General features: G+C 44.7%; 1 protein-coding gene across 1 annotated transcript in view; it reads right to left on the bottom strand.

Annotated features, from left to right (window-relative positions):
* Positions 1-5: 5 nt before the first annotated feature.
* Positions 6-13,105, bottom strand: part of LOC112069946 (sodium channel protein type 2 subunit alpha-like) — a gene marked incomplete at its 3' end in the record, with an annotated part of 35,721 nt that continues 22,621 nt past the window's right edge. Inside the window, 10 exon segments of the mRNA XM_070438775.1 lie at positions 6-146; positions 379-432; positions 1,275-1,550; positions 2,503-2,625; positions 2,925-3,098; positions 3,557-3,711; positions 4,167-4,302; positions 10,987-11,529; positions 11,787-12,143; positions 12,406-12,579. Of these exon segments, the coding sequence (XP_070294876.1) occupies positions 6-146; positions 379-432; positions 1,275-1,550; positions 2,503-2,625; positions 2,925-3,098; positions 3,557-3,711; positions 4,167-4,302; positions 10,987-11,529; positions 11,787-12,143; positions 12,406-12,579 (2,133 nt within the window).

Below are 13,105 nucleotides of genomic sequence, written 5' to 3' on the forward strand. Positions count from 1 at the left end.
ATACGTATCTTTTTCTTCTGTTGGTTGAAGTTGTCAATGATGACACCAATGAAGAGGTTGAGAGTGAAGAAGGAGCCAAAGATGATGAAGATGACGAAGTACAGATACATGTAGAGGTTCTGTTCATATTGGGGCTGAAGTTCCACCTGAAACACAGACAAGAAAGATATACAACAAAATGTTTAAATATTGGACATTTTCCACCATATTCAAGTCAAACCCGTCTTTACAGGTCAAAAAACTTTTTTTTTTACGAAAGCCATAAAAAACACCAACATTCCAATAAAAAATGTCAACTCAAAACCTTAAATGCAAGAGTCAACCGGACTTTAAACTGTCAGCCATTCTCCATGACCAGAGCTCCAAAGAAACACATACATTACGAGAGTCCACAGCTGCGTACATGATGTCCATCCAACCTTTRAACGTTGCCTAGGAGCAGAGAACAGAGAACAGAATGAGTTACTCTCTGAGGGGTCACTCTCGAGTGATTACTTACATCTGACTTCCCTGTTCCCTTGCTGCAACCTTGCAGTCAGGCTCCGCTCCACTACTTTTAGTTAAGGAGAGCTATTTTGGTAGCAGGTAGAATATATTAAATGAACAGTCTCAATAGTCTGTGAAAGGTGCTAAGCTACAGCTGAAGTCGGAAGTTAACATACACCTTCGCCAAAATACATTTCAACTCAGTGTTTCACAATTGCTGACATTTAATCCTAGTAAAAATTCCCTGTCTTAGGTCAGTTAGGATCACCACTTTATTTTAAGAATGTGAAATGTCAGAATAATAGTAGAGAGAATTATTTATTTCAGCGTTTATTTCTTTCATAACGTTCCCAGTGGGTCAGAAGTTTACATACAATCAATTAGTATTTGGTAGCATTGCCTTTATATTGTTTAACTTGGGTCAAACGTTTGGGGTAGCCTTCCACAAGCTTCCCRCAATAAGTTGGGTGAATTTTGGCCCATTCCTCCTGACAGAGCTGGTGTAACTGAGTCAGGTTTGTAGGTCTCCTTGCTCGCACACGCTTTTTCAGTTCTGCCCACAAATTTCCTATAGGATGGAGGTCATGGCTTTGTGATGGCCACTCCAATACCTTGACTTTGTTGGAAAGTGCAGGTTTTCCTAATGTTTTGTTCACTCAATGTAAATTAACATTATATGCACATTTCATAATAACTACACTTTTAAACCAGATTTAAAGCATAATCTTCCTAAACAAGGTAAAACGGCAACAGACAACTGACCATGTCCTCATGTCTGTCCCACTCACCACTTGCAACAAGGCCAAGTACCCGGCCCCGACATTATCAAAGTTGATCTTGACATTCTTCCATCGGGCGCTGTCATTGGCCAGGGCCAGACAGTCGCTCTTGTTGTTGACCACCTCGATGGGAAAGGTCTCGTCGTTGGTGGTGTTGACGCAGTAGTAGTACTTCCCTGCGAACAGATTGACGCCCATGATGCTGAAGATGAGCCAGAAGATGAGGCACACCAGCAGCACGTTCATGATGGACGGAATGGCACCCAGGAGGGCGTTCACCACCACCTGTCAATCAAAGATGACACGGTTAGAGCGCTCGATCAAAGCGGTTCTCTGAGGTTTCTCTGGATAGGACTAGAAAGTAATGTGACCAAGTTGTTGAGTGAGATAAAGTCGAAGCTGAAATGCACTCTCTTGTTCCTCAAGAAAACATGTATTTCTAGGCTTATCCAAGAAACCTGGTTGCCATAGATGATAACATATGTAATAATAATATAATCATATATGTATAGGAAGGGTTAATAGCGCTGGTAATATGGAGATATTGTGTTAGGTTAAGGAACACATGAGAATATGTGTACAGTATTTTCACTGTGTTAYTTTCAGTACAAAGCATGTTACTAGCACTACCACAGAGGGTTAACAAGAGTTTGACAGTTAACTATTTGAGGAAAGGAAAAGGGAGGAAACGCTCTTTCAAAGGAGTGGCGACGGAGCACATTTAACCACTCAAAACAGAAAAAAACCTTAGAAGAGTCAGGATGAAGTCACAACAGTGTTTACTGTAAATGAAAAGACACACAAAGAAAATAATTACACATCAAAAGGCCTCACACAAGCAACATCGAGGCAGAGCAATGTCAGAGAACATCGATATAGAATCTATCGACACAGTGTGGAGAAAGTCATGCAGATACACACAACGAGAGACATATAGCTCGAAATCTAGCTCTACACACAAGCATGCATCCATTTTAAAATACATCACTGGTTCCTATTTTCCTCCTTCTAGAAGCCTAAGCCATTTGAAAAGGACTGCAGCTAAGAATGCTACAAGATGTCAAATGTAACAAGGCATTACTCTCCTAAAATAAGTTACATTTAGTTATGACATTTAGTTATTTTCAAGAGACTCAATTGCTGTGGACTTTCTATCGTAACAAATATCCTAAAAGCTGCTTGAGAGGCTCTTTCTGATTTCAGTTCAGCACGAAACATGTTCTCCAGTAACCCTTACCCTCATGCCCTCGAACCGTGACAAGGCCCTCAGGGGTCTTAAGGCCCGCAGTGTTCGTAGGGACTTGATGGCACTCAGCTCAGAGTAGCCTAACGCATTGGCTACCAAGCTCACCAGAGACACCTGAGAGAGAGAGAGACAGAGACAGAGACAGAGACAGAGACAGAGACAGAGAGAGAGAGAGAGAGAGAAATAAGCAATGTCAGGAGAGACATTTGCACAAGGAGAAGTATGTGTGGTACATGGATAAAAAATGTAATGTGATTTCCATTCATTCCAATTGGTAAATGAATAATTACAAAATTAATCAAATCACTTTCAATTGCTATCCAAAGCTTAGATTTGAATTCATCTGCTGACAAAGCGTGTTCAAGGTCATCGCGTGTGTACAGAGTTCGCATACAACTCCAGCAAATACATACATCAACAATGAGGAAGTCCAGCCAACACCAGGCGTTGGTGAAGTACTTCTTGAATCCGTAGGCCACCCACTTCAGCAGCATCTCCAGGATGAAGATATAGGTGAAGACTTTGTCTGCGTACTCCAGCACTATCTTAATGGTCTTCCGCTGCTCTATGTAAATGTCTTCAAACGCCTACACGGAAACACAAACCAGGAATCAAGCATCAGATAGTTGACAGTGTCTGAGGTCTGGGCTAAGGTCATGTTTGTCAAGTGTTTTGAGTCACATACAGTAGGTTGGTGTTTTTTTGGTCAAATGTAGGGCTCTGAGTTTTTTTCTGAACACAAGACCTGACCAGGAAATAAACTGGGCCCTAGTTATGCATATGGTTCAGAGTTTTCCCTGTCCATACTCAACCCTACTGAGGAGTACACTCTGACCAATCAACGTTTCAGTTTTCACTTCAAAGCAGAAGTGTCAGGCTAAACAAGAAGCCATAAAGCTCATCTTCACTCTACATCAAAGTAAGCAGACTGTAATYATTTGACACTCACATTGTGATGTAAAGACAACTAGAGCACACGTTTACTTGACTTTTCTTAAAGGAGCGGTGCAACATTACACAGGCCAAGTGAGCAGCAGCCACTCACCAGAGYGCCACTGCTGAGCAGGATCATGAAAATGATTAAGGTCTCGAACCAGTTGTGTTCCACGATGATGAAACACGTCTTCCTCAAGGTCCACCACATCTTCCACTTGCCCTCCTCAACGTTCACCTGGCAACACTGGAACCTGAGTACACAGCCTGGGCGAGAGAGAGAGAGAGAGAGAGAGAGAGAGAGAGAGAGAGAGAGAGAGAGAGAGAGAGGAGAGAGAGAGAGAGAGAGAGAGAGAGAGAGAGAGAGAGAGAGAGAGAGAGAGAGACAGAGAGAGACGCAGAGAGAGACAGAGAGACGACAGAGAGACACAGAGAGACAGAGAGAGAGACAGAGGAGATAAAATAATTGCCTTGTCCTTGACTGAAACAAAACTGTCCTCCCATTTTTCAAACAGTTTTCCCCCTATCAGAGCTCGGGAATTCCCTCTAGACTACTTCTAATGTTTGAAAGGACAAAGTATGTTAAAGATAAAACTTTTGTCTCTGTCAGTCACTCTCAAACCTTCCTCTCACCAGCCCCTCTCTCCCTTCCCTCCTTCTCCTTCCCTCCTTCTTCCCCCACTCTTCCTCATCCTCTCCCCAGCCCTCCCTCCCTCCCTCACCATCAGTGAAGCAGTTGTCTGGGTCCTCTGACTCCTCGTCCTCCAGCTCCACTGACTCAACTCCATCCCCCGGGGGCCCGATATCCACCGAGCTGCCCTCCGACGAGGTAAGGTGCTGGGGCTCTACAGGTAGCTTCTGTACGGGGGGGAGTGAGAGAACCAGCATGTTTAACCAGCCAATGTCTACAGTAATACAGCCCCAGCCCTTCTCACCAGCTCCCTCCATACAGGAGACAACCTTCTGAGCTACTAGAGATCTTGAGATTCTTGTAATGGTTCATTCTCCATTGTCATGGACTGTAACAGTACAGTAGTCTCACCAGATTCTTTGATCTGGACTGGAGACATGACTTTGGCTTAAATATAAACTCAGAGTTRKACYYGTTTCATCATTATMATCATCATTACATGCAGCGTCGATCAAAMGTACCTACAGGCTTTGRGATCAGTTTGATCAGGGGAGATCCAATCACACTGTAGTATACAGCACCTGGTAGCAACAATACACGCTACAGGGAGAGGTTGGTGTTACAATGCACTGTGGGTATGTTTGATATCGGCTCAGACAGTCGAAGGGGGCATGCAGTATTCCAGTGCATTTCCAATCCTGAAATCGGAAAACAAGCAAGAGAACGTGGGCTGACGTATTTTCATGTCCACTGAAAAATGGCCCAGGATTTGATTGGTTGTTAGCCCCATCGATCAAAAGACGATAACGAATCAATTCCCCCCTCTTCCCTCCCTCCCCCGAAATACTGAACATTCTCCTCATTGACATGAAAACACATTTTTTTCCCATCCTTAAAAAAAGCAATATTCACAAGCTTCGGTCTCTGTTTCGGGGAAATAAATGGGTATTACCACGTTAGCTAACCAGCAAAACCCAGTACTGTGCACTGTTTACAAGACAGCATGTGATAATGAATACTAATATAACATTAGATGCAGTGTGACCATGCTACCCAGAAAACATACAGGGGAGACACAGCTAAATGGGGTACTCTATTGTGATTATCCACTGGAGACTAAGAGGAAATGTCCCTCCAAGAGGAAATAATATTGGAGGGATCTCTGGGGCTGACTAGTACTACTGTCCTTATTCTTTGCTATTGGCAGGATAAGCTTTGGATTGTAATGCACACTTTGACATTAGAGCCCTGCAATCCATGCAAGTTATCCATAGTACAGTACTAGAGATATTTTATATATATATATATAAATACACTGCTCAAAAAAATAAAGGGAACACTTAAACAACACAATGTAACTCCAAGTCAATCACACTTCTGTGAAATCAAACTGTCCACTTAGGAAGCAACACTGATTGACAATAAAATTCACATGCTGTTGTGCAAATGGAATAGACAAAAGGTGGAAATTATAGGCAATTAGGCAAAGACACCCCAATAAAGGAGTGGTTCTGTAGGTGGTACCACAGACCACTTTCTCAGTTCCTATGCTTCCTGGCTGATGTTTTGGTCACTTTTGAATGCTGGCGGTGCTTTCACTCTACGTGGTAGCAGAGATGGAGTCTACAACCCACACAAGTGGCTCAGGTAGTGCAGCTCATCCAGGATGGCACATCAATGCGAGCTGTGGCAAGAAGGTTTGCTGTGTCTTGTCAGCGTAGTGTCCAGAGCATTGGAGGCGGCATACCTAGGAGACAGGCCAGTACATCAGGAGACAGTGAGAGTGCCGTGGAGGAAGCTACCGAGCAGACAGACCCACTGCGAACACGACACTACCCTCCCCCCCGACTATGTCATGGCGCGATCAGTTTAAGTGCAAGAATGTTAAGCTAGTTGAAAAAGGAGCCTGCAACAGAGACCTTTCAATGCCAGGCGCGCACAAAGTGCATGGATCTGCCTCAAACGGTCAAAAAATCAGGACTCCATGAGGAGTGGCTTGAGGGCCCAACGAGTCGCCACATGTGTCGGGGTTGTGCTTACAAGTCCCTAACACCATGTGAGATTAAAACAGGGACGTTTGGCATTTTGCCAGAAGAACCCCAAGATTTGGCAAATAATTCGGCGCACTTGGCGCCCTGTGGCTTCTTTCACTACGAATGTAAAGCAGGGTTCACAAATCTGGTCCACATGTGTGACGTACGGTGACAGGAGTCTGGAGACTGCCCGTGTCAAGAGAACGTTCTGCTGCCTGCAACATCCTCCAGCCTTGACCGTTGTTTGCGAAGATGTCGGAGGGTCGTAGGTACCAAATACGGTTGGTGGTTTTGGCACTTCTCTTTGGGGCCGGCCATCAGCCTCCATGTAGCTGCTCCAGAGGGACGTCCTGACTGCCATTAAGGTACACGAGATGAGATCCGTCAGACCCCTTTGTGAGACCATTATTGCTGGTGCGGTTGGGCCCTGGGTTCCTCCTAATACAAGACAATTGCTAGACTCATGTTGGCTGGAGTGTGTCCAGCAGTTCCTGCAAGAGGAAGGCATTGATGCTATTTGACTGGCCCGCCCGTTCCCCCAGACCTGAATCCAATTGAGCACATATGTGGACATCATGTCTCGCTCCATCCACCAACGCCACGTTGCAACACAGACTGTCCAGGAGTTGGCGGATTGCTTTAGGTCCAGGTCTGGGAGGAGATCGCTCAGGAGACCATCCGCCACCTCATCAGGAGCATGCCCAGGCGTTGTAGGGAGGTCATACAGGCACGTGGAGGCCACACACAACTACTTGAGCCTCATTTTGACTTTTAAGGACATTACATCAAAGTTGGATCAGCCTGTAGTGTGGTTTTTCCACTTTAATTTTGAGTTGTGACTTCCAAATCCAGACCCCATGGTTGATAAATTTGATTTCCATTGATAATTTTTGTGTGTTTTGTTGTCAGCACATTCAACTATGTAAAGAAAAAAGTATTTAATAAGAATATTTAATTCATTCAGATCTAGGATGTGTTATTTTAGTGTTCCCTTTATTTTTTGGAGCAGTGTATATAATCTATATGCTGATTTGGATCCMGAGTGGTACAGCGGTCTAAGGCACTGCATCTCAGTGCTAGAGGCGTCACTACAGACCCTGGTTAGATTTCCAGGCTGTATCACAACTGGCTGTGATTGGGAGTCCCATAGGGCGGCGCACAATTGGCCCAGCGTTGTCCGGATTCGGGTTTGGCCGGGGTAGGCCGTCATTGTAAATAAGAATTTGTTCTTAACTGWCTTACCTAGTTAAATAAAGGCTAAATACATTAAAAAAAGATGCAATACAKTGTTCTGTGTACTATATGGTGAGGAGGTCTAGCTTAGCTCCGTAGGTGGAATCCCTGTCCTGTTTTCATTGGTCAAACATGCTGCAATCTTTATGGAGTTTGGGGCATCTGGTTGGCTGGCAGACAGAGGAGTAACATGCCATCAGTACTAGACAGTGCAGCAGGTCTGAWTGCCGTGGGACCCAGCTAATAGGTAGTGGGCATGACGGAAGCATGCTACCCTGCCCGCTCCACGCCCCTCCCACCCCGAGATACACAATGTTCCAGAAGGAGGGGTGGCGCTCTCTCTCGCTCTTTCTTTCTCTCTCTATACTTCTCTCTCTCTCTCACATATTATATCCCCCTCTCGCACATGTTCTCTATTCCTTCCTCTCCCTCTCTATACCTCTCTCACACACATCCTATCTCTCCCTCTGTCTCACACATTTTCTCATCCGGCTTGCTTCCGTCCTTTCCGTCTCCCTCCCTCTTTCACACATCTTCTCCTTCTCTCTCTTTCCCAGTCTCTCTCTCTCTCTCTCTGCCATCTCTCGCTCTCTCTCTCTCTTTGTTCAGGGTGAAGGCTATATATAAATTGAGGGTGCCCTCCTGCCATGCCTTTGGAAGGCAATATGTAATTTGTGTCTTGATTTCACTTGTTTGCTATAATTGCTGCATCAGTATGGTATGGCTGACGGTATGCCACCACTAATCTACCAGGGGTACAAAGAGACTAATATTCAGACTCCAAAACATTCACTAGATCTGCACAGGGAGAAAATGTAACCCTCGTGATCTTAACCTACAGTACTTTGGGCAAAATTAATTGATTTAATCTTTGTCTCTTCCTCTCCTCATTTTCTCTCTTCATCAATTCTGAGTAATTTTTTTTCAATCTTGGGGTGTACAATGCCAATCACCTCCAAAATCAATACAAACCAAGCAAGGAAATCAAAAACAAGTCACATGACCTATCAATGGGAAAAGTGGGTGCAGCTCATTCATAATGGTGTGAAAACTACAAAAAATCCTTATGCTCAAATTAGAAATAAAAAATGACATAAAATACAAAGCAGGTGGGGGGGGGGGTTTAGTCAGGCAGAGAACGAAACAATAGGCAATCCATTGAAAAAAATGCAAGACGAGTATTGGTTGGTTCTGTTAAATGGCATAGGCAGTCTTCATGGTTAGTGCTATGTAGAATAAAATGGTCTTACAAGTCTCCTCTCTCTCACTGACAACCTTGTGAGCGTCTGTAACACAGCTGCAATAACAAACGGTGGGTTAAGCAAGGTAWAGTGATACAACCATGAGCCAGCACATAATGTACAGTACAACCTCGATGTCTGTTTCCATCAGCTGCCAGACACATAGCGACACAGGTTATCCACAGAGACACACTTCCATGCAGATACACGTTCGATGACAAGGCTCTAGCATGATATAGAGTAGGATTAAACAGTGTGTGAGGGCCACAATTGACCCTGTACTGTTCGTAGCACAAAATCACACACACACACACACATGATCCCGTTCCCAATAAATAGAGTAATTTGAAGCTATTATTTATAAGGGAGAAGGGGGATAGGGGATCAGCAGTGGCTTCTAATGCATATTTGGAGCATGTGGAGTCATGGCCAGAAACAGACCTGGCTAGCTTTCTCTAATAAYTGAAGGAGTTGGCTGGGGGCWGGTTGGCGACACTACCGTAGGTCGGCTCAACTCCACTCCCTGTCCTTGGCTCTGGTCTGGAGATGTGGGGGCGGGGCTACGGAGCCAAGGATGCCACCTGACCCTCCTCGCCTAATGTGACATTATGTCTTCGAAACAGACACACATCTTATTTACAACATCTGCTCCAGAATGTCGTGTGTGTGTGTGCGTGTGTGTGTGCGTGTGTGTGTGTGTGTGTGCGTGCGTGTGTAGGCCAGTGAGTGGGATATTTTTTTCTCCTTTATCTGTCTTCCGGCCTTAATTTACAGTCCATTAAAAATGTCATAAAGATGTTGTTGATTTTAAAATCTCACTGGTGTGATTTCTAATGACTGGGATTAAATGTGTGAGAAATTAGCCTCCATACACATCCATGAGCATCCACACACATCCATGAGCCTCCACACACATCCATGAGTATACTCCGTCAACACACACACACATCAGCCCATTATAGATATGTAATGAAAACATCCAGAAAAGACCTGCTACTTGTGCCATAGGCCATTCTGACTCATTATCTGTAGTTACTGTACTGTACTCTTATGCTACGTCATTGTTTTGACACCTAGGGCTTTATAACAGTACACTGCAACTCCCTGGATAGTGGACTAGGCTAGAACRACATGATGCAATGACTCAATGAGTCAGCAAAATATCTAGTTGGTAACTGCCTCTGGAAAGTCTGGAATTGTCAGATTCTATCCATTGATGTTTAGTGGTAAAATAATCAGTGAACAAAGTAACGCTGTCTATATTTTCAATGCATTTTTCCACTTTAGGCGGGTAAACGCMTGGCAAGATGAAAAGGTGTGTGAATGCCGATTATGTGCGTTTCCCTTCCACTTCACCACTGATTCTTTATACAGATCTACGTCAAACACAGTCAAAAACATATGACAAAAACGTTGAAATACCACAGAGTTGCGCTGTATTTAGCTTGCCTGACAAAATGGAACCAATGGCACAGTCCCAAAGGTGTAAACCAATGGAATAGTCCAAAAGGTGTAATCCAATATGCCTTGTTCAACCATCCTGACCTCCCGAGCTCACATTATGTTTCACTACACGTGACACGAAACAGGAGCACAAACGGTTAGTTATGGTTCACAAGGCTAGTAAACCAATGGAACAGTCTCAATAGTTTTAACTAATGGAATCGTCCCAAAAGTGTAAACCAATGGAATTGTACCAAAAGTGTAAACCAATGGAATAGTCCCAAAAGCACCCACTCTGCTTAAGGTCARGCTAAATCAGTATTTGACATAGTGTATTGACCCAGATGTGGCACACAGACACCACTCAAAGCTAACACAGACACCACTCAAAACTAACACAGACACCACTCAAAACTAACACAGACACCACGCAAAACTAACACAGTGTCACGATCGTCTTGTGAAGAGAGTGAGGACCAAGGCGCAGCGCGTGAAAAGAACATCTTCTTTTATTCAAAAGAGAGAAAACATGAAACGAACACTATACACAAACTAAACAAACGACCGACCGTGAAGCTATAAACGTTGTGCACACACACACAGGCTACAAACGTTCAACATAGACAATTACCCACAAACACCTAAAGCCTATGGCTACCTTAAATATGGCTCCCAATCAGAGACAACAATAACCAGCTGTCTCTGACATACACTCAACACAAACCCATACACTAAAACCAACACCCCCTTTACCATAATAAACACCCAAAACACAAACATACCCCATGTCACACCCTGACCTAACTAAAATAATAAGAAGAAGAAAACAAAGAATACTAAGGCCAGGGCGTGACACACAGACACCACTCAAAGATACCACAATTAAAAGATGTGATTAGACGGTGCTCGTTGCTACTGAACAGAGCAGCACAGGGGTCTCTAGTCAAACCTCCTCTCTTACCTCTTTGCTGCCCATCGACATTTCCTCGGAGGCCGAGTCGCTGCTATCCTCCGTGATAGCGGTCTCAAAGTCCGAYTCGCACACCGCGATGGGCACGCTCACCGTCAGGCTGGGGTTGTGGATGAACGACATGTAGTTACACTCCTCCTTTGGGTAATTCTCCGTACTGTCTCCTAGCCCCACCCCCAACCCCCCTCCGGGCCGCACGTTCCCCTCCTTCAGATAGTCCCCACTCGGATCTTTACTGATCTCGACCAACGTGTGATTTGAGATGCAGTTGCCCCCCTTGCCGTTGATGGAGCTGTGGAGCTCGTCCAGGGGCTTGCCCTCCTCCAGTGACCCCTCCTTGACCCCTTTGGTGGCTCTGCCCCCGAGGAACAGGCTCTGAATGACCTGGCGGATGGTCACCTTGACCCAGGCCACGCCCCTCTGGATGCGGCCCACAGCGATCTGCAGGTTGTTCATCTCGCTGTCGTCGTCCGTGGCCGCCAGGTTGTCGGCGCTGAAGGAGCTGAGCAGCAGGGCCAGGAACAGATTCAGGACCTGCAGAGACAGAGGGAGGAAAGGACCAGGAGGGAGGAGAGTTGGAGTCCATTCTGATCTGGGTTCAGTTGTTAATTTGGAGATTCAGGTCAAATTGAAAATTGCATTTCACGTGAATATGGCAATGCTTAAAACATATCTGCTGTCCCAGTGTCAAAAAAACAAATTGACCACGAAAGATTCATCACAAGTACAGTGATATCATCCATAGGTATGGGGATTCTGGGATATACAATGACTACAGTACAACCACCTACCACCAGGTTCCCTATAACCATGACCATCAGGAAGACGATGAGGCACATGCTCTGACCAGCCACCTCCATGCAGTCCCACATGGTCTCGATCCACTCCCCACACAGCACCCGGAACACGATGAGGAACGAGTGGAAGAAGTCATGCATGTGCCAGCGCGGCAGCTGGCAGTTGTCTGCGATCTTACACACACACTCYTTGTAGCTCTTGCCGAACAGCTGCATGCCCACCACGGCGAAGATGAACACGATGATGGCTAGGACCAGTGTCAAATTACCCARCGCTCCCACCGAGTTACCGATGATCTTGATCAGCATGTTCAGGGTGGGCCAAGACTTGGCCAGCTTGAACACCCTCAACTGTTGACAAGAAGAATCACATGAGGAGTTTTGTTGTTCCTGGTTGTGACTACGGTATTAATATCTAGCGAACATCAATCAACAAAGGATGAAGATGAATATTACCACTGTATCAAGGAGTCGTAAAAGAAAGGATAACTGTTATTCCGCTAAGGAACGGTAGTATAGTTATGTCTCCTGTAGAAATGTGTCAACTAGAACGTACACAATCTACTCTGACAGGGTGGTTCGGGAGAAACTGGTGTCAGAAGTGGGATCTTACCAATCGGAAAGACCGGAGCACAGACAGGCCCTCTACATTGGCCAGGCCGAGCTCCATCAGACTCAGACTGACGATGATGCCGTCAAATATGTTCCATCCCTGTTGAAAGTAGTAGTAGGGGTCCAGAGCGATTAGCTTGAAACACATCTCAGCCGTGAAGATGCCCGTGAACACCTACACAGAGACAGAGACAGTAGTTAGATTTGAGCACGGTTAGACATACTTCCATAGAATGAATGTTAATGGTTGTGTGGGTTAAGCTTGGCTAGCCATACTTATTTGGACCTATGGATAGTGGATAGATATACATCGTTGTATACAATTTCAATAGTATGTGGCCAACTTGGTGGCTGAATCTTCTAAAATAGACTTAGACAATGAAACTGTGAAAAATAACAGATTGGGGATTTGGAAGGTGCCACGTGTGACTTTGAGGAGAAGCTATATCAGGTGCAAAAGATTTTCCTTACAAATTCATTAGAAATGAAAAAAGCAGCAGCGGACATTTCGGAACTCTTATCCACCATGAATGGATCTCTATCATTTGTAACTGTTTCTGATGTATGTATTGTGAAGTATTGTTCAATAGATGTACTATGTAAGGCATTTATTCATCTGTGTTCCTATTTCACGATTCATTTGACATATGCTATCAGATTGCTGAGTAAAGGGTTTGGGAGTACAAAATATCTAAATATAT

The sequence above is a fragment of the Salvelinus sp. IW2-2015 genome, unplaced genomic scaffold, assembly GCF_002910315.2.
Source record: "Salvelinus sp. IW2-2015 unplaced genomic scaffold, ASM291031v2 Un_scaffold1167, whole genome shotgun sequence".
Taxonomy (NCBI): domain Eukaryota; kingdom Metazoa; phylum Chordata; class Actinopteri; order Salmoniformes; family Salmonidae; genus Salvelinus; species Salvelinus sp. IW2-2015.